Source organism: Scyliorhinus torazame, chromosome 4, assembly GCF_047496885.1.
Source record: "Scyliorhinus torazame isolate Kashiwa2021f chromosome 4, sScyTor2.1, whole genome shotgun sequence".
Classification (NCBI taxonomy): domain Eukaryota; kingdom Metazoa; phylum Chordata; class Chondrichthyes; order Carcharhiniformes; family Scyliorhinidae; genus Scyliorhinus; species Scyliorhinus torazame.
In genome coordinates this window covers 346,112,062-346,131,251 of record NC_092710.1, presented here as the reverse complement: position 1 = coordinate 346,131,251, position 19,190 = coordinate 346,112,062, and the positions used below count along the sequence as shown (strand labels likewise).

The 19,190-nt window shown below is 48.9% G+C and overlaps 1 protein-coding gene across 1 annotated transcript in view; it reads left to right on the top strand.

Annotated features, from left to right (window-relative positions):
* LOC140411508 (dynein axonemal heavy chain 8-like) overlaps positions 1 to 19,190 on the top strand; it is a 2,059,122-nt gene that overhangs the window by 1,470,990 nt on the left and 568,942 nt on the right. Inside the window, exon 59 of the mRNA XM_072500594.1 lies at positions 15,013 to 15,205. Coding sequence (XP_072356695.1) covers positions 15,013 to 15,205 — 193 coding nt within the window. The remainder of the gene's footprint in view (positions 1 to 15,012; positions 15,206 to 19,190) is intronic.

The following is a 19,190-nucleotide window of genomic DNA, read 5'->3' as shown; positions in this document are numbered from 1 at the left end:
CAGCATTACCAGGTACCGTAATACATCTACACAGACTACCACACACAGAAAGTAGCTGAGGCCAAAATGTTGTGTAATTTCAAGAAGGAATTACATATAGCTCTTGGGGTTAAAGGGATCAAGGGGGTGGAAAGGTGGGCTCAGGGTATTTAACGTGAGGATCAGCCATGATCATAATGAATGGCGGAGCAGGCTCAAGGGGCCGAATGGACTCCTCCTGCTTCTGTTTTCTATGCAAGTCTCAGAACAGAGTGAGTGTGGCTTCCAGACTAAAGTAATACCTGGAATTGTCTTGTGCGAAATGGCTGGACAGGCTAGGCTCATAACTGTTGGTGTTTAAGAGAGTAAAAGGTAATTTGAATGAAACATGTTGTCATAACAATAATTGGTTGTGGTTGAGGACTCGCGTTATGTACAATACGGTACTCTGTCCTCCATAGGGACACCTGAGCTGGGGGTGAAAAGTCAGGTTGCACATGTTTGTGAAGGTTGTGTGTTCATGACACAAAAATGTGTTTATTCCCACAGCAACGGTTTTGGTCATCCTTCATCGTAAAACACATAGGATTTGAGAGGTCTTGACAGGGAATTCGTAGAAATTCGGTCGGAGAATCGCCGGGGGCAGGCGTGAATCCCGCCCCCGCCGGTTGTCGAATTCTCCACCACCGGATATTCGGCGGGGGCGGGAATCGCGCCGCGCCGGTTGGCGGGCCCCCCCCCGCGATTCTCCAGCCCGGATGGGCCGAAGTCCCGCCGCTAAAATGCCTGTCCTGCCGGCGTAAATGAAACCACCTACCTTACTGGCGGGACAAGGCGGCGCGGGCGGGCTCCGGGGTCCTGGGGGGGGGGGGCGCGGGGCGATCTGGCCCCGGGGGTGCCCCCACGGTGGCCTGGCCCGCGATCGGGGCACACCAATCCGTGGGCGGGCCTGTGCCGTGGGGGCACTCTTTCCCTTCCGCCTTCGCCACGGTCTCCACCATGGCGGAGGCGGAAGAGACTCCCTCCACTGCGCATGCGCGGGAATGCCGTCAGCGGCCGCTGACGCTCCCGCGCATGCGCCGCCCGGAGATGTCATTTCCGCGCCAGCTGGCGGGGCACCAAAGGCCTTTTCCGCCAGCTGGCGGGGCGGAAATTCGGCCGGCGCGGGCCTAGCCCCTTAAGGTTGGGGCTCGGCCCCCCAAGATGCGGAGGATTCCGCACCTTTGGGGCAGCGCGATGCCCGACTGATTTGCGCCGTTTTGGGTGCCAGTTGGCGGACATCGCGCCGTTTCCGGAGAATTTCGCCCAATGTTTCCTTTTGTAGGAGAATCTAGATCTAGGTGTTACTGTTTTTAAAAATAAGGGGCTGGAGTCTCTGATTTTGGGGCTATGTCTGGAGGATCCGTGGCGTTTTACGTGGGAAAACTGGGCAACCGATCCTTCGTCCAGTGAGGGGCTAGCAGCTGTGCCACGTAAAATGCACAGCCTTCCTGATCGAAACGCCTGGAGAATTGCTGGGTCTGTGGCCGTGCATGCGCACGGTGACGACCTGCAACAGTCCCGCCATACAATGTCGGGCGCCAGCCGTGCGTGGACACGATCTACCAGATAGTGCCCCACTGGGCACCCCATCGCCACCCCATGCCAAACCCCCCACCAGCCCCCCCCCAGCACTAACTGAAGCCCCCCCCCCCAGCCAGCAGCACAGCTCCCGCCCGACTGTTGCCGGTGGTGGACACAGTCTGCAGCCGCCATGCCTGGTTCCCGACCGCTGAGAGCACACGTCAACGCACGGTCGGGAACACGGCCCATCGGGGACGGAGCATCGGGGGAGGGCCTTCAGGTAACGCCCTGAGGCCGTCCCAACGGCGAGCCCCTTGATGATGCTGCTTTGGAGGGGGGAGCATCTGAAAACAGGCACCATCCCCGATTTCATCGGAAAAAAGATTACAATTACAAAATCGGCGTTGGGGAACGGAGAATCCCACCAAAGAGGTCACCAATTTAAGACAGAGGTGAGGCAAATTTTTTTCTCTCTGTGGTTGAGAGAGTCTCTGGAACTGTTACGAACACGAGGAATGTTTATTTACCCAATCCTGGGGCGGAATTCTCCAGAAACGGCGCGATGTCCGCCGACTCGCGCCCAAAGCGGCGCAAATCAGTCGGGCATCGCGCCGCCCCAAAGGTGCGGAATGCTCCGCATCTTGGGGGGCCGAGCCCCAACCTTAAGGGGCTAGGCCCGCGCCGGACGAATTTCCGCCCCGCCAGCTGGCGGAAAAGGCCTTTGGTGCCCCGCCAGCTGGCGCGGAAATGACATCTCCGGGCGACGCATGTGCAGGAGCGTCAGCGGCCGCTGACGGCATTCCCGCGCATGCGCAGTGGAGGGAGTCTCTTCCGCCTCCGCCATGGTGAAGACCGTGGCAAAGGCGGAAGGGAAAGAGTGCCCCCACAGCACAGGCCCGCCCACGGATTGGTGGGCCCCGATCGCGGGCCAGGCCACCATGGGGGCACCCCCCGGGGCCAAATCTAGCTTGTCCAGCATTTGGGCGATGTATTCCGTTGGGTTCCTTCCCTAGCTGCCCTCTGGCAGGCCCATGATGTGGACATTTTGGCATCGGGACCTGTTTTCCTGGTCCTCGACCTTCCCTTTCAAGTTCCCCTGGGCTGCCACCAACCTCTTCGCCTTAGCCTCTCGAGCCACGATCAAAGAACAAAGAACAATACAGCACAGGAACAGGCCCTTCGGCCCTCCAAGCCTGAACCGGTGATGATATCAACCTTTGTCAAAAGCCTCAACACTTCCTTGTGCTGTATTCCTCTATACCCATCCTATCCTGTGTTTGTTAAGATGCCTTTTGAACGCCATTAATGTACCTGCTTCCACAACCTCCCTTAGCAACTTGTTCCAGGCACTCACCACCCTTTGCGTAAAAAACCTGCCTCGCACCCTCTCCAAAGCCTCCACTTGAATGAAATGAAAATCGCTTATTGTCACAAGTAGGCTTCAAATGAAGTTACTGTGAAAAGCCCCTAGTCGCCACATTCCGGCGCCTGTTCGGGGAGGCTGGCACGGGAAATGAACCGTGCTGCTGGCCTGCCTTGGTCTGCTTTCAAAGCCAGCGATTTAGCCCTGTGCTAAACCAGCCCCTACATTCTTCTGGTAGTGTGCCGACCAGAATTGTGCGCAATATTCCAAGTGCGGCCTTACCACTGTTCTATACAACTGTCGCATGACTTGACAGTTTTTATACTCGATGCCCCCGTCCAATGAAGGCAAGCATTCCGTATGCGTTCTTCACTACCTTGTCCACTTGCGTTGCCACCTTCAAAGATCTGTGGACATGCAAGCTCGAATCTCTCTGATTTTCTATATTCCTACACGTATTGCCATTTACAGTATATTCAGGGCTGGTTTAGCTCAGTGGGTTAGACAGCTGGTTCGTAATGCAGGACAAGGCCAGCAGCACGAGTTCAATTCCCGTACTGGCTGAGAATTCTGAATTCTACCTCTGTGTACCCGAACAGGCGCCAGAATGTGGCGCCAGAATGTGGCGACTAGGGGCTTTTCACAGTAACTTCACTTGAAGCCTACTTGTGACAATAAGCGATTTTCATTTCATTTCAGAATGTGGCGACTAGGGGCTTTTTCACAGTAACTTCATTCCAGTGTTAATGTAAGCCTACTTGTGACAATAGAAGATTATCATTATATGCCCCCTCTATGTTCAACCTCCCAAAATGCATTATCTCACATTTGTCCGGATTAAACTCCATTTGCCATTTTTATGCCCCAAATCTCCAACCTATCTATGTCAGTGCCCTGCTGTATCCTTCGACAATCCTCAACACTGTCTGCCACTCCACCCACCTTGGTGTCATCCATGAACTTACTAATCAGACCAGCTACATTTTGCTCCAAATCGTTTATGTATACTACAAACAACAGAGACAAATCCCTGTGGAACACCACTAGTCACGACTTTACATTCAGAAAAACACCCTTCCACTGCTACCCTCTGCCTTCTGTGACCGAGCCAGTCCTGTATCCATCTTACCACCTCACCTCTGATCCCGTGAGACTTCACCTGTCGCTCTGATCCGATGCTGCTTTTTCCAGGTCCTTCCTCCCCAGGCCGTCTATCGTGCGCTGGAGGGAGACCATCGCCTCCGTCACCACATCACCACCACCTGGAACTCCATTTTAATCGCCTCCCTCATGGCGGTCAATTCCTTTTTAGGAAACTCTTCCATCCTTTCCCGAGGTGGTGGGGGGGAACGTTGCTGTCCGACCCTTCGAGTCGCTGGTCGTCCCCTCTCCTGGTTCACCTATGCCATGCCTTGCCTCGTGGGTCCACTGGTCCATCCGCTCATTCTGCCTTCTCACCGGCTCTTTGAACTGCCGTTTGCTGGTATCTTCCTTTCCACTTTGTTGTTGTTCGCACCTTCTGTGTTTAGGAGAGTTTTGGGTGGCTTTCTGGGCCACAAATCTCAAAACATTCACTTCTTGGGTCCAATTGGGAGGAGAGCCACCTGATGTGTGCCCGCTCAGCACATCGCCGCCACCGGAAGTCCTCTGCATGCTTTTAAAGGCTTCCCAAACCTCTGCCTTCCCACTAATCCTCGCCATTTTGTATGTTTTTTCTTTTGCTTTTATGCTGTCCTTGACTTCCCTCATCAACCATGGATTCCTTGTCCTCCCTTTAGCATGTTTCCTCCTCCTTGGCATGAATTTCTTTTTTGCCTTCCGAATAACCCCCAAAAACCCCTGCCATTGCTGTTCCACTGCTAGGCTCCTTCTCCAATCAACTCTGGCCGGCTCCTCCCTCATGTCTTTGTAGTTACTCTTATTTAATTATATTACCGTTACATCTGATTCCAGCTTCTCCCTCTCAAACTGCAGGGTAAATTCTATCATACTGTGGTCACTGCTCCCTGAGGGTTCCTTCACCTTAAGCTTCTTAATCAAGTCTGCCTCATTACACATCACTAAATCCAGAATTGCCTGTTCCCTAGTAGGCTCTGTCACAAGTTGCTCCAAAAATACATCTCTTAGACATTCCACAAATTCCTTATCTTGGTATCCACTACCAACCAGATTTTCCCAGTCCACCTGCATATTGAAGTCCCCCATGGTTATTGTAATTGTTATGGGCCAGGGTTTAGAGAATCCTAAAGTGTATCATGGAGTTCACCTGACCCACAACGTTTAATAGATTGTGATATGGGGAGCACACGGCTCACTCTACAGGTGTGGTACAGCAGAAAATGGACCAGTGGTTTTTAAAACAAAATAATGTTTATTCTATGAACTCAAGTTAACCTTTTTAAAAACAAACAGTGAACATCTTAGCAACCAGTAAATCAAATATACCCCCCAAAGAATACAACACTAAGTAATCTGTACACTGTTCTTTTAACATCCAAAAGACTTAACAAATCTTCAAACAGGAGCACATCAGGGTTTACATTCAAGACTGAAAACATTTATAATTCTTCTGAATTCACCAAATGATCCATAGATAGTCTTTGGATGGCAGAGATCACAGCAGTGCAGCTCTTTTTTAACGTCAGATTCAGCTCACTGAAAAACACAGACACACCCAAGCTCTTTCTCAAACTGAAACTAAAAAGCAGAAATGGAGCGCAGCTCCACCCACACTCTGACATCACTCCAGTAACATGAGCAGCTCCATTTCTTAAAGGTACATTTCTTAAACACCCATTTCTTAAAGGGTACTCTCACATGACATAATATTGCCTTTCTTATATGCCTTTTTTATCTCCTGATTTATTTTCTGCCCCACATCCTGATTACTACTAGGGGGACTCCAATCGATCTTACACTCAGATAAACGACCCTCGAAAAGGGACATTCAACTTATGGTGTATGTTACATTGAAAATCCTTCCTTTTCACGCTCACACTTGCCCCCATAGATTTGACTCACCCAACTTAACATTTCCTGTCCCGTTACCTTGTCTGTGCTCTTTTTCCACACTGTGCCTAGCCCTTGACCATTCAAGAGTTTAAAAGCAGGTTATGCTCCAACTGCATAAGATGTTGGTGAGGCCACATCTGGAGTACTGTGCAAAGTTTTCAACTCCTTACTTGAGAAAAAAGTGTTCTGACAGAAGAGATTCACTAGGTTGATTCAAGCCTGAGAGGATTTGCTGATGAGGAGAGACTGAAGAAACTGGGACTATACACATTGGAGTTTAGAACAATGAGGGGGATCTGATAGAAACATATAAAATTATGAAGGGAATATTGTGCACCACTTTGGGTTGTGAGGGTGAGAGCAGCGAAGACACGTGGAGAACATGCAAACTCGACACGGACAGTGAACAGGGGTGAAATCGAACCTGGGTCCTCGGCGCCGTGAGGTTGCAGTTTTAACTACTGTGCCACCGTAACGCCCCAACCCTTTCCAATTTGACAGAAAGTTACAATCACAGTATAAACTCCTTTGAGATTTGACTGAAAGTTACAATCACAGTGTGATGAATGGTTACTGTACCCTGAACACCATGTAGGTGATGCCCCTTTAAGACCGGGTTTGGAACCCTGGGGGACTCCGCCTCCGGCTCCGCCCAGCAGGGAGACATATATAAGGTGACGCCCTGTAGGCGGCACTCAGTGAGCACTCATCTCTGTAGCTGGCTAGTTCTCTGCTTATTAAAGCCTTCATTTACCATTCCACACTCTCGTGTGGTTATTGAGCGTACTACAATTTAATAAGCAGTGAACATTAGGATGGACGCCGGTCTCAAGTCAGAAAAGCTCAACCTGGAAGCACGGACACCGGAGGCCAAAGAAATTTTTAAGCACTGGCTCCGCTGCTTCGAGGCCTACCTGGAATCCTCAGCAGCTCCCGTCAAAGGGCCTCGCAAGCTGCGCCTACTCCACGCCCGGGTGAGCCATAGAATCTCCGCCATGATCGAGAAGGCGACCACTTACGACGAGGCGATCGAGGTCCTGCGAAAGCGTTTCGTCAAACCCATAAATGAGGTACATGCATGGCACCTGCTCTCCACCTGCCGGCAGCGCTCAGGGGAAACGCTGGACGAATACGTGGAAAAGCTCACCGCGCTCGCCAGGAACTGCAACCATCAGGATGTGACGGGGAAGTCCACATGAACCTGCACATCCGAGACGCCTTTGTGTCCGGCACCCGTTCGACCTATGTCAGGCAGCGCATCCTCGAAAATGGAGCTAAAGACCTTCAGGAGATGGTAACGCTCGCCACCTCACTGGAAGCGGCCCGCCACAACCTAGGCACATACCCAGCGGACCCTACGAGCCTCCCTCAGACTTCCCCAGACTCGGCCATGCTACGGGTCTGCGCCGCGCGGCGACCCGCCCAGACCGGCGGCACACCGTGCTATTTCTGTGGGCAGGGCCAGCATCCACGTCAATGCTGCCCAGCCCGCTCCGCCATCTGCCGTGACTGCGGAAAGAAGGGGTATTTCGCGAGGGGCTGCCTGGCTAGGCCCAAGGACCAGAAACAAAAAGCTCACCAGGCCCGAAAATCGAGCTCACAGGCCCGCAGGCCCCGCAACGCGGCTACGCACTGGCCGGACACGCTCCTTTCTGATGTGTCATCAGCCTCGTGCGAGTCATGGGGGCGGCCATTTGGCGGCGGCCATCTTCTAAACCCGACACGTGCGACCGACGGCGGCGGCCATTTTGTGAATCCGACTTGGCTGAAGACTCATACTACCCGCAACGGGGAGCGATCACCCTCGACCAATTGTGACCAAAGCGGAACTCCATGATGCAGGTCCAGATCAACGTGCGCGACACTCCCTGCCTCTTCGACTCCGGGAGCACAGAGAAGCTTTGACCATCCAGAAATGGTAAGGTGCTGCTCCTTGCGCACCTATCCCGCTTCCCAAACCATAGCCCTCGCCCACTCGGTCCAAATCCAGGGGTATTGTATTGCGAATCTCCCAATCCAGGGCGCCGAATACGTTCGTTTCAAACTCTATCTTCTCCCTCACCTCTGCGCCCCCCTGATGTTCAGTCTGGATTTCCAATGCAGCCACCGAAGCCTGACATTGAAGTCCGGCGGACCCTTGCCCCCCCCTCACTATTCACTATTTTCATTTTCATTTTCTCACGGTATTCAGCCTTGCAACACGGAAAGTTGCACCCCCCCTCAATATTCGCAAACCTCACCCCCGACTGTAAGCCTGTCGCCACCAAGAGCCGGCGGTACAGTGCCCAAGATATGACTTTTATCAAGTCAGAGGTCCAGCGTTTGCTGAAAGAGGGGTTCATCGAGGCTAGCAACAGCCCCTGGAGAGCACAAGTGGTGGTAGTACGGTCCGGGGAAAAGAAACGGATGGTCGTGGACTACAGTCAGACCATAAACCGCTTCACGCAGCTCGATGCGTATCCCCTTCCCCGCATAGCAGAGGTGGTCAATCGGATCGCTCAATACCGCGTATTCTCCGCTGTCAACCTAAAATCCGCCTACCACCAGCTCCCTATCCGACCAGAAGACCGCCTCTATACTGCCTTCGAAGCAGCCGACCGGCTTTTCCACTCCCTGGGGGTCCCCTTCGGTGTCACAATGGGGTCTCCATCTTCCAGAGGGCGATGGACCAAATGATGGACCAGTACGGCCTGCGGGCTACTTACCCGTACTTGGACAATGTCACCATCTGCGGCCATGATCAGCAGGACCATGACGCAAACCTTGAAAAGTTCCTCCAGACCGCCTGGGCCCTCAACCTGACCTAGCCACCCTCGGCTACGTCGTGGAAAATGGGGTATTAGGTCCAGACCCCGACCGCATGCGCCCCCTTAAGGAATTCCCCTCCCCCGTAGCCTCAAGGCCCCCAAACGGTGCTTGGGGCTTTTCTCCTATTACGCCCAGTGGGTCCCCAGATATGCGGACAAAGCCCGCCCACTCATAAAGACCACAACATTTCCCCAGACGGCTGAGGCCCGGTCGGCCTTCAGTCGCATCAAGGCCGACATCATCAAGGCCGCTATGCACACGGTGGACGAAACCATCCCTTTCCAGGTAGAGAGCGATGCGTCAGACATCTTACTAGCTGTTACCCTCAACCAGGTAGCAGGCCAGTAGCATTCTTCTCCTGGACCCTCACCGCCTCGAGATTCGGCACTCTGCAGTCGAAAAGGAGGCACAAGCCATTGTGGAGGCTGTGCAGCACTGGAGGCACTACCTAGCCGGTAGGAGGTTCACCCTCGTTACCGACCAATGGTCGGTAGCCTTCATGTTTGATAACGCACAACGGGGCAAAATTTAAAATGATATAACCTTAGGGTGGAGGATCGAAATCTCCACCTATGCGTACGATATTAAGTATCGTCCAGGGGAGCCCAACGAACCTCCAGATGCCCTGTCCCACGGCACGTGCGCCAACGCGCAGGAGGATCGCCTGCGGGGCTATCCACGATGACCTCTGTCACCCGGGGGTTACCCGGCTCGCCCACTTTATCAAGTCCCACAACCTACCTTACTCCACCAAGGAGGTTGAGGCCATGACCAGGGCTTGCCAGATTGTGCGGAGTGCAAACCGCACTTCTACCGGCCGGACAAGGCTCGCCTTGTAAAGGCCTCGGGGCTCTTTGAGCGACTAAGCGTGGACTTCAGAGGCCCCCTCCCGTCCACCAACCGCAATATCTACTTCCTAACCATCATCGACGAGTTCTCCCGCTTCCCATTCGCCGTTCCCTGTCCCGACAATACCTCGGCCACCGTGATAAAGCACTGCACAGCATCTTCACCCTGTTTGGTTTCCCCGCTTATACCCACAGCGATCGGGGTACATCGTTCATGAGCGATGAGCTGCATCAGTATCTGCTCAGCAAGGGCATCGCCTTGAGCAGAACGACCAGTTATAACCCGCGGGGAAACGGGCAGGTGGAGAGGGAGAACGCAACAGTTTGGAAGGCTGTCCTTCTGGCCCTACGGTTGAGAAGTCTCCCAACCACCCACTGGCAGAAGGTCCTACCCGATGCCCTCCACTCCATTAGGTCGCTCCTCTGCACGGCCACGAATGAGACCCCTCACAATCGCTTGTTTGTCTTCCCCAGGAAGTCCACCTCTGGGGTCTCGCTTCCACCTTGGTTCACGACTCCAGGACCTGTTCTTCTCCGGAAGCACGCGAGGAGCCATAAGACGCTCCCCCTGGTCGAGAGGGTCCAACTGCTACATGCAAACCCCCGATACGCATACGTTGCGCAGCCCGACGGAAGGCAAGACACGGTTTCCCTCCGGGATCTGGCACCCGCATCTTCCCCCACTGACGCCCCCCCCCTCGCGGTTTCCCTACGGGATCTGGCACCTGCTGGTTCCCCCACTGATGCCCCCCCGGACCCCCACACCGCCGGTAGACACCGACCCCGCCCCCCCCCCCCAGCACCCCCCTCCACACTCCCCACCGGCACCGGCACCGCTACCCCCAGCTATTCCCCCAGCTATTCCCTCTGCCCCCCGACCCCCTACCCCGACCCGGACGAAGGCTCCGACCACCGTGCTCCCGGATGTACCCTCACCAAAGACGTCCATGTCCGCCGCACCACCGCTCGAGCTGAGAAGGTCGACGAGGACGATCAGGCCGCCAAAAAGAATAGTCATGTAATTCCACTTCATCCCCGACGGACTCTGCGTTTTTTTTAAACAGGGGGTGAATGTGATGAATGGTTACTGTACCCTTAACACCATGTAGGTGATGCCCCTTTAAGACCGGGTTTGGAACCCTGGGGGACTCCGCCTCCAGCTCTGCCCAGCAGGGAAATATGTATAAGATGACCCCCCCTGTAGACGGCACTCAGTGAGCACTCATCTCTGTAGCTGGCTAGTTCTCTGCTTATTAAAGCCTTCATTTACCATTACACACTCTTGTGTTGTTATTGAGGGTACTACATACAGAAAAACCCCTTTGAGATTTGACTGAAAGTTACAATCACAGTATAAACTCCTTTGAGATTTGACTGAAAGTTACAATCACAGTATAAACCCCTTTTTCAGATTTGACTGAAAGTTACAATCACAGTCTAAACTCCTCTACAATTCGAATTAAAGTTACAATCACAGTATAAAGCCCTTTACAATTTGACTGAAAGTTACAATCACAGTACAAACTCCTTTACAATTGACTGAAAGTTATAATCACAGTAATAACTCTTTTACAATTTGACTGTAAATTACAATCACAGTATTAACTCCTTTATGATTTGACTGAATGATACATCACAGTATAATCTCCTTTATGACTTGACTGTAAATTACAATCACAGTATTAACTCCTTTATGATTTGACTGAATGTTACATCACAGTATAATCTCCTTTATGACTTGACTGTAAATTACAATCACAGTATTAACTCCTTTATGATTTGACTGAATGTTACATCACAGTATAATCTCCTTTATGACTTGACTGTAAATTACAATCACAGTATTAACTCCTTTATGATTTGACTAAATGTTACATCACAGTATAATCTCCTTTATGATTTGACTGGAAGTTACAATCACAGTATTAACTCCATTATGATTTTACTGAGTGTTACTTCACAGTATAAACCCCTTTACAATTTGATGGAATGTAATAATAATAATAATTGCTAATTGTCACAAGTTGGCTTCAATTAAGTTACTGTGAAAAGACCATAGTCGGCACATTCCGGCACCTATTCGGGGGGAGGGGGAGGGTGGGGGGTTGAATTGAACCCGCGCTGCTGCCTTATTCTGCATTACAAGCCAGCGATTTGTTACATCACAGTATAAACTCCTTTATGATTTGACTGAAAGTTACATCACAGCATTAACGCCTCTACAATTGACTGAAAGTTACATCACAGCATTAACGCCTCTACAATTGACTGAAAGTTACATCACAGCATTAACGCCTCTACAATTGACTGAAAGTTACAATCACAGTATTAATTCCTCTATAATTTGACTGAAAGTTACAATCACAGTATGAACTCCTGTGCAATTTGACTGAAAATGATAATCACAGTATAAATCCCTTTACAATTTGACTGAAAGTTATAATCACAGTATTAACTCCTTTACAATTTGACTGAAAGTTACAATCACAGTATAAACTCCTGAGCAATTTGACTGAAAGTTACAATCATAGCATAAACTGCTGTGCAATTTGACTGAAAGTTATAATCACAGAATAAATCCCTTTACAATTTGACTGAAAGTTATAATCACAGTATAAACTCCTTTACAATTTGACTGAAATTTACAATCACAGTATAAACTCCTTTACAATTTGACTGAAAGTTAAAATCACAGTATAAACTCCTCTGCAATTTGACTGAAAGTTAAAATCATAGTATAAATCCCTTTACAATTTGACTGAAAGTTATAATCACAGGATAAACTCCTTTACAATTTGACTGAAAGTTACAATCACTGTATAAACACCTCTGCAATTTGACTGAAAGTTATAATCACAGTATAAACACCTTTACAATTTGACTGAAAGTTACAATCACAGTATAAACTCCTTTACAATTTGACTGAAAGTTACAATCACAGTATAAATCCCTTTACAATTTGAATGAAAGTTATAATCACAGTATAAACACCTTTACAATTTGACTGAAAGTTACAATCACAGTATAAATCCCTTTACAATTTGAATGAAAGTTACAATCCACAGTATAAACACCGTTACAATTTGACTGAAAGTTACAATCACAGTATAAACTCCTTCACAATTTGACTGAAAGTTATAATCACAGTATAAATCCCTTTACAATTTGAATGAAAGTTACAATCACAGTATAAACACCTTTACAATTTGACTGAAAGTTACAATCACAGTATAAACTCCTTTACAATTTGAATGAAAGTTATGATCACAGTATAAATCCCTTTACAATTTGACTGAAAGTTACAATCACAGTATAAACTCCTTTACAATTTGACTGAAAGTTATAATCACAGTATAAACGCCTTTACAATTTGACTGAAAGTTACAATCACAGTATAAATCCCTTTACAATTTGAATGAAAGTTACAATCACAGTATAAACTCCTTTACAATTTGACTGAAAGTTACAATCACAGTATAAACTCCTTTACAATTTGAATGAAAGTTATAATCACAGTATAAACTCCTTTACAATTTGACTGAAAGTTACAATCACAGTATAAACTCCTTTACAATTTGACTGAAAGTTACAATCACAGTATAAACTCCTTCACAATTTGACTGAAAGTTATAATCACAGTATAAATCCCTTTACAATTTGAATGAAAGTTACAATCACAGTATAAACACCTTTACAATTTGACTGAAAGTTACAATCACAGTATAAACTCCTTTACAATTTGAATGAAAGTTATGATCACAGTATAAATCCCTTTACAATTTGACTGAAAGTTATAATCACAGTATAAATCCCTTTACAATTTGAATGAAAGTTACAATCACAGTATAAACTCCTTTACAATTTGACTGAAAGTTATAATCACAGTATAAATCCCTTTACAATTTGAATGAAAGTTACAATCACAGTATAAACTCCTTTACAATTTGAATTAAAGTTGTAATCACAGTATAAATCCCTTTACAATTTGTCTGAAAGTTACAATCACAGTATAAACTCCTTTACAATTTGAATGAAAGTTATAATCACAGTATAAATTCCTTTATGCTTTGACTGAAACTTACCATTATTTTGTGACTGATCAGCACTGGTATTGGTTGTAGGCCTGGACCTCGAGATGACCTGGGACCGTACTTTTTCTTTTGACTTCAACCACCCTTCAATGTTGTCAATGTCAGTTTTGATAGTGTTTCTGTCACACTATCACACATCTTGGCTTCAGATGTAGATTCCATTAAGGTTCTGCTACTTTTCCCAGTTCTTCGCATTCCTTTATCCTGGTCCATTCAGTGTCCAGAGCCATGAACTACAAGGACACAGAGAATTCTCCTGCTCTTCACACAACAAAAGGAAAATACAATTTCTCACCCACAGTGACGGGCACCTATCTCAAAGCTTATTCAGGTGTAAATGCTCTGTTCATTCTCAAACAGGAACTGCTCGCAATTCATAATTACAGTTAACTTGTGTCATTGCCCAGTATTTAAACTCAGCATTTGTCAGTTAGTTTACCCTCTCAGGATCAAGGTTAATTGTTTCATGCCCTTCAGTTTGGAGGTTAACTGTTTCATGTTCTTCACTCTCTGATTCACAGTCTCACAACATTTCCGTTCAAGCGGTGTTCATTCTTTTTACAATTCACTCCATTTGCACCCCATTTTGCTCAAGCTATAATTTGACGATTTGAAGTCTACATTGGTATCTTTGTAATATTACATTTGCATCAAAGAAAGCACAATAACGCCTACTCTGCCTCAGGAAACTAAGGAAGTTTGGCATGTCCACATTGACTTACCAATTTTTACAGGTGCACCATAGAAAGCATCCTATCAGGCTGCATCACAGCGTGGTATGGCAACTGCTCGGCCCAAGGCCGTAAGAAACTACAGAGAGTCGTGAACACAGCCCAGACTATCACATGAACCCGCCTCCCATCCATTGGCTGTCTACACCTTCCGCTGCCTTGGGAACGTGGGCAGCATAATCAAAGACACCTCCCACCTGGGTTATTCTCTCTTTCAACTTCTTCCATCGGGCAGGAGATACAAAAGTCTGAGAACACGCACTCACAGATTCAAAAACAGCTTCTGCCCCGCTGTTACCAGACTCCTGAATGATCCTCTTATGGACTGAACTGATCTCTTCACACATCTTCTCTACGGAGTAATACTGTACTCCTGTTTGCTTTACCCGATGCCTGTGTCTATGTATTTACATTGTGTATTCATGTATGCCTATGTTTTTTATGTATGAAGCTATCTGTCTGGACTGTACGCAGAACAATACTTTTCACTGCACCTTGGTACACATGACAATAAATCCAATCATACACTAATAAAAGTATAAGCATTCAGTTTTATGACAATGCATCATACATTTGGTCCATGCCTGGTAATAAATTTACTTTATGTTATTTATTAGATTTGTTTCTGAAGATGACAAATTTTGGTTTGAAAACGCAATTACACGAGTTATTGGAGACAACATTGGAAGACAAATGGCAGACAAACTTCACAAAGAGCCATATTTTGTTGATTTCCTTCGTGACCTCCCAGAGCCAACTGGTGATGAACCTGAGGACTTTGTATTTGTTGTCCCCAAAATCTACGAAATGGTATGTTGTAACCCTTGTCAGTTTTAAAGTAATTTTGTTAATTACTTGATGATAGGATCGGGCCTTTTCGTTCTTTGAACCTCAACCCCCAGCCAATCAATTTTTTTCTCAAAATTCTATCCGAGATTCATTCGAATAGGTTTGGATGAACTGTTCAGTTATTCATTCGCATGTGCTCTGCCAAAAAACAACCTTCAGCTGTTTTCTTGGCAGTTTTTGTCAGTGTTGGTATGCCATTGCCTTCCATTCTCAGGAGCAGGGAAGGAGGCAGGTCCCCAGTATATTTCAACTGGAAGGAGGACTGAACATCATTATTGTTATTATTTTGAAACACATACTAGCCATCTAACCAATTGTATCAACCAGTTCATGGGTGAATTGCAATAAGACCATAAGACATAGGAGCAGAGGTAGGTCATTCAGCTCATCGAGTCTGCTCCGGCACACAATGAAATCATGACACATCTGATATAATCCTTAACTTCACTTTCACGCCTTATCCCCATAACCCTTGACTGATTATAAATCTGTGTATCTCAGCCTTGAACATACTTAAAAACCCAACCTCTACAACTCTCTGCGGTAAGAAACTCCACAGATTTACTGCCGTCTAAGAGAAGAAATTCCTCCTCATCTCGGTCTAAAATGGGCAACGCCTTACTCTGAGATTATCCACCCTGTCAAGCCCCCGAGAATCATATGTCTCAATAAGGTCGCCTCTCATTCCTCTGAACTCCAATGAATACAATCCCAACGTACCCAACCTCCCCTCACAAGAAAGTCTCTCCATACCAGGGTCAACCTCGTGAAACAGCTCTGGACTGCCTCCAATGCCAGCATACCATTCCTTAGATAAAGTCTAAAATTGGTTCCAGTATTCCAGGCATTAACAAACAACAAAGAAAATTACAACACAGGAACAGGCCCTTCGGCCCTCCAAGCCTATGCTGATCATGAGGCCCAAACTAAAAAAACACCTACTGCCCTTACTGAGTCCAAATCCCTCTATTTCCTCCCTATTCAGGGGCGAGATTCTCCGACCCCCCGCCGGGTCGGAGAATCGCCGGGGGCTGGTGTGAATCCCGCCCCCGCCGGTTGCCGAATTCTCTGGCACCGGATATTCGGCGGGGGCGGGAATCGCGCCGCGCCCGTTGGCGGCTCCCCCCCCCCCCCCCGCGATTCTCCGGCCCGGATGGGCCGAAGTCCTGCTGCTAAAATGCCTGTCCCGCCGGTGTAGATTAAACCACCTACCTTACCGGCAGAACAAGGCGGAGCGGGCAGGCTCCGGGGTCCTGGGAGGGGGCGCGGGGCGATCTGGCCTGGGGGGTGCCCCCACGATGGCCTGGCCCGTGATCGGGGCCCACCGATCCGCGGGCGGGCCTGTGCAGTGGGGGCACTCTTTTCCTTCCGCCTTCGCCACGGTCTCCACCATGGCGGAGGCGGAGGAGACTCCCTCCACTGCGCATGCACGGGAATGCCGTCAGCGGCCGCTAACGCTCCCGCGCATGCGCCGCCCGAAGATGTCATTTCCGCGTCAGCTGGCGAGGCACCAAAGGACTTTTCCGCCAGCTGGCCGGACGGAAATTCGTCCGGCGGGGGCCTAGCCCCTTAAGATTGGGGCTCGGCCCCCAAAGATGCAGAGGATTCCGCACCTTTGGGGCGGCGCGATGCCCGACTGATTTGCACCGTTTTGGGCGCCAGTCGGCGGACATCGCGCCGATACCGGAGAATTTTGCCCCATGTATCCATCCAGATGCCTCTTAAATGATCCGAATGTGCCTGTTTCCATCACATCCTCTGGCAGCGTGTTCCAGAAACCCACCACCCACTGCCTGAAAAACAGACTCCTCGCATCTCCCTTAAACCTTTCCCCTCTCATCTTGAACGTGTGCCCCTTTGCAATTGACACACCTTTGGAAAAAGCCTCGGACTATCCATCCTGTCTATATCTCTCAGAATTTTGTAGATCTCCATCAGGTCACCCTCAGCCTCCGTCTATCCCCAGGTCACTGCAGGAGGCAAGGGGAGAGATTGCTCGGGCCTTACCAGATATCTTCACATCCTCTTTGACCACAGATGAAATTCCAGAGGACTGGAGAATAGCCAATGTTATTCCCTTGTTTAAGAAAGGAAGCAGGGACAATCCAGCAAATTATAGGACGTCGAGCCTGACATCAGTGGTGGGGAAGCTTTTGGAACAAATACTGAGGGACAGGATATATGCACATTTGGAGAAAAATGGACTAGTTAGTGACAGGCAGACATGGTTTTGTACGGGGAAGGTCATGTCTCACCAACTTGATTGGGTTTTTTGAAGAGGTGACAAAATTGCTGAGGGAAAGGTTGTGGATGTAGTTTATATGGACTTCCATGGGAATGATTGGAGAAGGTTCTACTCAGACACATGGGAATGACTCGGGAAGGTTGTACTCAGACAAATGGGGGGCGATTGGAGAAGGTTGTACTCAGGCAAATGTCATTTAACTGGGGAAGGTTGTACTCAGACACATGGGCGACAGTCTGGGGAAGGTTGTACTCAGACACAAGGGGGAGACTGGGAAGGTTGCACCAGACACATGGGCGACAGACTGGGGAAGGTTGTACTCAAACACATGGGGGGAGACTTGGGAAGGTTGTACTCAGACACTTGGGGAGAGACTGGGGAAAGTTGTGCTCAGACACATGGGGTAGACTGGGGAAGGTTGTACTCAGACACATGGGGGAGACTGGGGAAGGTTGTACTCAGACACATGGGGCAGACTTGGGAAGGTGGTACTCAGACAAATGGTGTTAAACTGGGGAAGTTGTACTCAAACAATTTGGGGGAGACTGGGGAAGGTTGTACTCAGACACATGGGGGGCGATTGGGGAAGGTTGTACTCAAATAAATGGGGTTAAACTGGGCAAGGTTGTACTCAGACACTTGGGAATGATTGGGGAAGGTTGCCGTCTGATACGGGAATGACTGGGGAAGGTTGTATTCAGACACATGGGGGAGACTAGGAAGGCTGTATCAGACACATGGGCGACAGACTGGGGAAGGTCGTATGAGACGCATGGGCGACAGACTGGGGAAGGTTGTATCAGACACATGGGCGACAGACTGGGGAAGGTTGTATCATACACATCGGCGACAGACTGGGGAAGGTCGTATGAGACACATCGGCGACAGACTGTGGAAGGTTGTATCAGACACATGGGGGCGACTGGGGAAGGTTGTATCAGACACATGGGGGGTGACAAATTGGGATTAACTGGGGAAGGTTGTACTCATACACATGGGGGAGAATGGGGAAGGTTGTACTCAGACAAATGGGGTTAAACTGGGGAAGGTTGTACTCAAACAATTGGGGGGAGACTGGGGAAGGTTGTACACAAACAAATGGGGTTAAACTGGGGAAGGTTGTACTCAGACACATGGGGGGAGACTGGGGAAGGTTGTACTAGACACATGGGGGAGAATGGGGAAGGTTGTACTCAAACAAATGGGGTTTAATTGGGGAAGGTTGTACTCAGACACATGGGGGAGAATGGGGAAGGTTGTACTCAGACAAATGGGGTTAAATTGGGGAATGATGTACTTAGACACATGGGCGACAGACTGGGGAAGGTTGTATCAGACACATGGGGGAGACTGGGGAAGGTTGTACTCAGACAAATGGAGGGAGACTGGGGAAGGTTGTACTCAGACACATGGGGGAAACTGGGGAAGGTTGTACTCAAACACATGGGGGGAGACTGGGGAAGGTTGTACTCAGACACATGGGGGAGACTGGGGAAGGTTGTACTCAGACAAATGGGGTTAAGCTGGGGAAGGTTGTACTCAAACAATTGGGGGGAGACTGGGGAAGGTTGTACTCAGACACATGGGGGAGACTGGGGAAGTTTGTACTCATCCAAATGTCGTTTAACTGGGGAAGGTTGTACTCAGACTCATGGGGGGTGACTTTGGAAGGTTGTACTCAGACAAATGGGGTTAAACTGG